This window comes from Phaseolus vulgaris, chromosome 3 (assembly GCF_000499845.2).
Source record: "Phaseolus vulgaris cultivar G19833 chromosome 3, P. vulgaris v2.0, whole genome shotgun sequence".
NCBI lineage: Eukaryota > Viridiplantae > Streptophyta > Magnoliopsida > Fabales > Fabaceae > Phaseolus > Phaseolus vulgaris.
Genome location: NC_023757.2, coordinates 26,398,085 through 26,403,515, shown reverse-complemented (window position 1 = coordinate 26,403,515; position 5,431 = coordinate 26,398,085). Strand labels below are relative to the sequence as shown.

General features: G+C 43.2%; 1 protein-coding gene across 1 annotated transcript; it reads right to left on the bottom strand.

The window, feature by feature from the left end:
* Positions 1–783: 783 nt before the first annotated feature.
* LOC137839451 (uncharacterized) lies at positions 784–1,314 on the bottom strand. The gene has a single exon (XM_068648565.1). It carries the CDS (start codon positions 1,312–1,314, stop codon positions 784–786), a length of 531 nt encoding a protein of 176 aa, XP_068504666.1.
* Positions 1,315–5,431: the final 4,117 nt, after the last annotated feature.

Sequence of the window (5,431 nt, the reverse complement as noted above, 5' to 3'; positions counted from 1 at the left end):
ACCTGATATCGGGTCTCGGCCGAGTGGAGGGTTCGGCTAACATAGTATACGGGTCGCTCCTTGCCCTCGGGTTCCTGCACTAGGGCAGCGCTGACTGCTTCTTCCGAGGCTGCTAGATATACCAAGATTGGGTTGTCGGGCCTCGGCTTCTGGATGACGGCCGGGGATGTGAGGAACTCCTTGAATTGTTTGAAGATTTCCCCACATTGGTCGTCCGAGACGAATTTTTTGCCCTTTCGGAGTAACTGGACCATCGGCCTCGTCCTCCTGGCGGTAGTCTACGTCCTTGGAGTCTTCGTCCGCGAAGGTGATGGGTGGCATCCTCGGCCGGAATGCCACTGCGTTGACCTGGTGTACCGCCCAGAGGTGTTTCTTCCGAGCGTTGTTTGTGCTTCCTCCCCCGGCGAAGCCGCCGGCTATAGTGTTGATAACTTCTCGGTTACCTCTCCTATCGGCCTCCCTGGGGGGATCGTCTCTTTGAGGGGGGTCGGCCCTTGCAGGTTGTCGGTCGCCTCTGTTATCTCGGTCATTTCGTCCGCCTGGGTGGACCCGCCCGGCCTGGTGGGTCTCGGCCATTCCTGACGAAATGGCGGAGATGCCCAGCCTGGATAAGTTCCTCGATCTTATCCTTAAGGGCCTGACACTCGTCGGTTGAGTGTCTGGTGTTTTGGTGGTACCGACATTGCTTCCTCTGGTCGGCGTTATTTGGGCTGGCCACCTTCCTTGGGGGAGGGATTAGCTCAGCGTTGAGGGCTTCGTCCAAAATCCTCCCCCGCTTGGTCGTCAGGGGTGTATACCTTGAGAACCAGATCGGTCGTTCCTTTGACCCGGCCGCCCCTGACGATTCTTATCTTCCTTGTTTTTCTCTCCACCGGCCTCGGCACGGGCCTGGTTACAGAATTCTCTTAGCTCTTCCAGCTGCATGTACTTAGCAGCTCTCTTTCTCAGCTCGTCCAGGCGGTCGGCCGGCTTCATGCACAGGTTGTCGGCAAAGGGCCCCAGATGCAGGGCCGTCAGCATGTGGTGCATGGCGACGTCCGGACTCAGATTTCGGATGCTCATCGCCACTTTACTGAACCTATCCACGAAGGTTCTCAGCGACTCTCCCTTCTCCTGGCGAATGCCTACCAGAGCGATGGAGGTTAGATGGTGCGGCCGGCTGGTCGCGAACTGCGTTTCAAACTTTGCGACGAGCGTGGCAAAGCTGTCGATGGAGTTGGGTGAGAGCTTGGTGAACCAACTAAGGGCTGCACCCTTCAAGGATGTGGGGAACACTCGGCACAAGACGGCGTCGTCCGAGGTGTAGAGACTCATATGGGTTGTGTAGGCGTCCATATGCTCGTCCGGGTCGGTCGACCCGTCGTATCGGTCTCGGTTGAAACACTTCCACTTCTCAGGAAGTGGGACTTCGATGATGTTGTTTGTAAAGGGATGTCAGCGGTTCGGGTCGGTCGTCGGGGTCGTCCGGGTGGACCTGATTAGGCACGACTCGTCGCCCATCTCAGTCTCGCGAGGAGGGGGTCGGCCTCTCGTCCCCTCGGCCACATCCGGGTTGGAGGGAGAGGTGTAGGACTTGCCGACCACGTTCGTCGGTATGACAGAGGGTCCTCCCTCCCCCAGCTTCTTTCTCATATCTTCGTTCTCCCTGCGGAGAACTTGCAGCTCTTGCTCATTTTTCTGAGCGGCCTCCTCGGCCTTTCTTCGCATCTCGGCCATCTCCCTCTGGAGAGACAGCAGCAGCATTGTTTGGTCGGCTTCAGTCATTCTTTCCATGCTTCTTGTTGAAACCATCTACTTTTTTCCTTCAGCTAGTTTCCCTCGGCCCCACGGTGGGCGCCAATTGTTCCTGCTAGGGAGATGGGACCTAGAGAACTGTTGAAGTCTTCTTCTCCTTCCTTCGGTCGGTCAGGTGACTGGGTAGTGAGCTGGGGTTCTCTTCGCCCTTCTGCTTCTCCTTCGGCCCTCGGCCTCGGTTGAACACCGGATGGTGGGGGTACCTGCGAAGGCACTCCGACGCTCAAGTCAGTAAAGCGGGTGGTCAGCTCTCAGAGTGATAAATGACATACCTTACTCCTTGGGATGCGTACTATTTATATTATTCTAGTGGGCCTACCTTGTTGGGCCCATTTATCGAGGTGGACACCTCTTAGGTTTGCATTACCTAATTCTTAATGATAGATTAACTTCACTGATCTTGGTTTGAGCGTTAACTGTAATAGGGGTCGACCATCGGCCAAATCATCATGGCATGGGTCGGCCATCGGCCATGTTTCAGTGGTCTCGGTCGTCTCGGCCAAGTCTTCTAAGGTCTCGGCCCCTCGGGCAAGCCTTCTAAGGACTCGGCCCCTCGGCCTCTCGGCCAAGTCTTCTAAGGTCTCGGCCTCTCGGCCAAGTCTTCTCAGGTCTCGGCCTCTTGGCCAAGTCTTCTAAGGTCTCAGCCTCTCAGCCAAGTCTTCTCAGGTCTCGGCCTCTCGGCCATACCGGTACAAAAGATAATTTGTTAAGCCTTAAAACTAAAAAGAGATAAATGTTTTCTTAAACTTATTTACATGTTTCTGTTCTGTTCTCAAGTTTCTTGGATACGAAAATGTAGAAGTCATTAATCTAAAGGAATAAAGAAGACCTGGAGGAGGAAGCACAAAGATAAATATATAAATATTTTATTAAGCTTATTTACATGTTTATGTTTTGTTCTTAAACTTCTTTGATACGAAGGTGTAGAAGTCATTAATCCAAAGGGAAAAAAAAAAGACCTAGAGGAGGAAGCACAAAGATAAAAATGAAAAAAAGATGAAAATGAAAACAAGAGTATTTATTTATTTATTGTCATTGTCTCTTTTATGTAAAAGAAATATATGATTACGAGAAGATGATGTATATAATAGATACATGTAACATTTTTTATTCAATTTTTAATATTAAACATAACTATATATAAATAATAAAATAAAAAATACTGATGCACAGACACATCAACGCTGGTATATAATAATGATAATTGAAAGTAAAAATTCGTAATAAAGGATGTTGTAAATAATTTTTTTACATAAATTAATTATAAATACTACAATATATATTTTATCAATAAAGTTAAAATGTATATAAGACATAATATATATATATATATATATGTCTACTTTTGTTATTTGAAATTATCAAATAACAAATAAGTTTATCAAACATTTAATAATGTAATAAGTTAGTTGAAAAATTCAACTAATTACGAACTTTTAGAAGTAACTATAGTTTTTTATTTTTCAATTACCTAAACATAATTTAAGTAAGAGTCCCGATATGTTGACACCCTCTGCACATGACACACATTTGACGCTGCAGACGTGGCAATGACATGACAAAGTGAGATTACGCGTGAATGAGCAGCGCGAGCTTCAAAATAGGGTAAAATAGAATATATTACATCGATTCTTAGAAACAACCGGTGTAATATTTTTTTTTTTACTTAGAATGACTCATATTACATCGGTTAAGTCATCTAACCGATGTAATATATGACCCATATTAAAAAAATTGAATTTTTTTTCATAAAGAGTGGGTGGGTCATAAACGTCACATAGGTGACCACTTACCGACATACGGGTAACCAGTTTTGTGTGTGCCAAAACCTGTGGCTGGGTAACCAGTTCTGGTAGGGTTATTACATCGGTTAAGTTATCTAACCGATGTAATATATGATTTTTACATCGGTTAAGTCATCTAACCGATGTAATATATGGTTTTTATTAAAAAAAAGTGATTTTTTTTCATGAAGAGTGGGTGACCATAAATGTCACATAGGTAACCACTTACAAACACACAGGTAACCAGTTTTGCGTGAGCCAGTATATGTTGAGGAACCTGTGGCTGGGTAGTAGTTCTGGTAGGGTTATTACACCGGTTAAGCTATCTACCCGATGTAATATATGGTTCTTATTAAAAAAAATGATTTTTTTTCATGAAGAGTGGGTGGCGATAAAAGTCACATAAGTAACCACTTAAACACACGAGTAACCAGTTTTGTGTGCATCACATAAGTAACCAGTTTTGCGTGTGCTATGAGTCATATATTATAATATAGAGCCAGTGTCACATCCTCACCAAATATCACGTCTGCGGCATCAATTAATGTCACGCAAGCGGTGTCAAGTCTGTGTTAGTGAGAGAGTGTGTTAATAAAACATTTTTCTTTAATAACTCACATGCTTATGAAAAGTGGGGATTTTGGTTATATGAAAGAAAAAGACAATGGTGTTCCAAAACAGTATTACAGGAAGAGGGAGAAACTCTAACAAAGGCAATGGCAGGATAATCAACAACCACAGTGCCAAGTCTGAGAAGTTTGGTCATATAACCTTGAAATTACCCACACAGAATAAATAAATAAAGGTATTTAAGGATATGTGAACCTCGTTGAATGCTTAATATAACCAGGATCAAATAATCAGACCCTAAATGATAAACTTTTGGTATCACTACAGTGACAACGAGTTAGAGTTAGAAAACTCTGACGACTTTAGTACTGTTATGCTTGTCCTTCAGATAGTGTATGTTTGTGCTAAGACTCCGGATGTTAAAGTGAAGGTTTACAGAGATATTTCCTGGGAGAATTTTGTGCAGTGATGTAGAATGAGGTAGCTGTTTTTCACGGCCAGTGTAAAAAGCTTGGTATGATTACCTGTATGCCACATTCTCAATATTTGCTTAGCCAAATCCAATTTGTGAATGATGGTGTTGATTTTGTTATGATTGATGGAGCTACGGCTGCTAGTAATCCAGCTTAGGTTGCTGTGAGTGAAGTCAAACAACACACTGATGAGAACAAAGAAATCCTATTGCTGTCATTAGGAACTGGAACAACAAAAATTAGATGGCTATTTAAAAGTATTGATGTTGTTAGTGAGGATTTATAATGTATAAACAAGATCCTCTACTACCTTGCCACAGTTTTCCCTTTGAGAAGATAGGAAAGAACTTGTTATGTTTTCAGGGTATTTTTAAATTGTCTTGGTTAGATATGTTAAAGCAGGGGAGGAATACTAAAGAAGTTGGGCCTTATTTGTCTATTCATGTAAGATGCTCTTTTGAGTGAAATATTTTTTATTTTGTATAAGAGGGTTTAGACATTCTTGAAGGGTCCATTCTTATTTATTTTTTAATTCTTTACTTATAGGTGATCACGACCTTACATTCCTTTACAATTTCACCTCATAATGTTAAACCGCTCCCTCCCAATAACATGTTATACAGGAACCTAACATCTCAAGAAATCTATACTCACAATTTCCCCAAAAAAAAAGTTTATTCCAAATTCTATTCTTGACAACTGCTATGTGAAATCTCAGGCAAGTCTTGATGTTAGAATATTTCATGCCATTTTTGCAATCAACTTCTTAGTTACTTGGCATGAAGACTACGTCATGCCGATTTAAACATA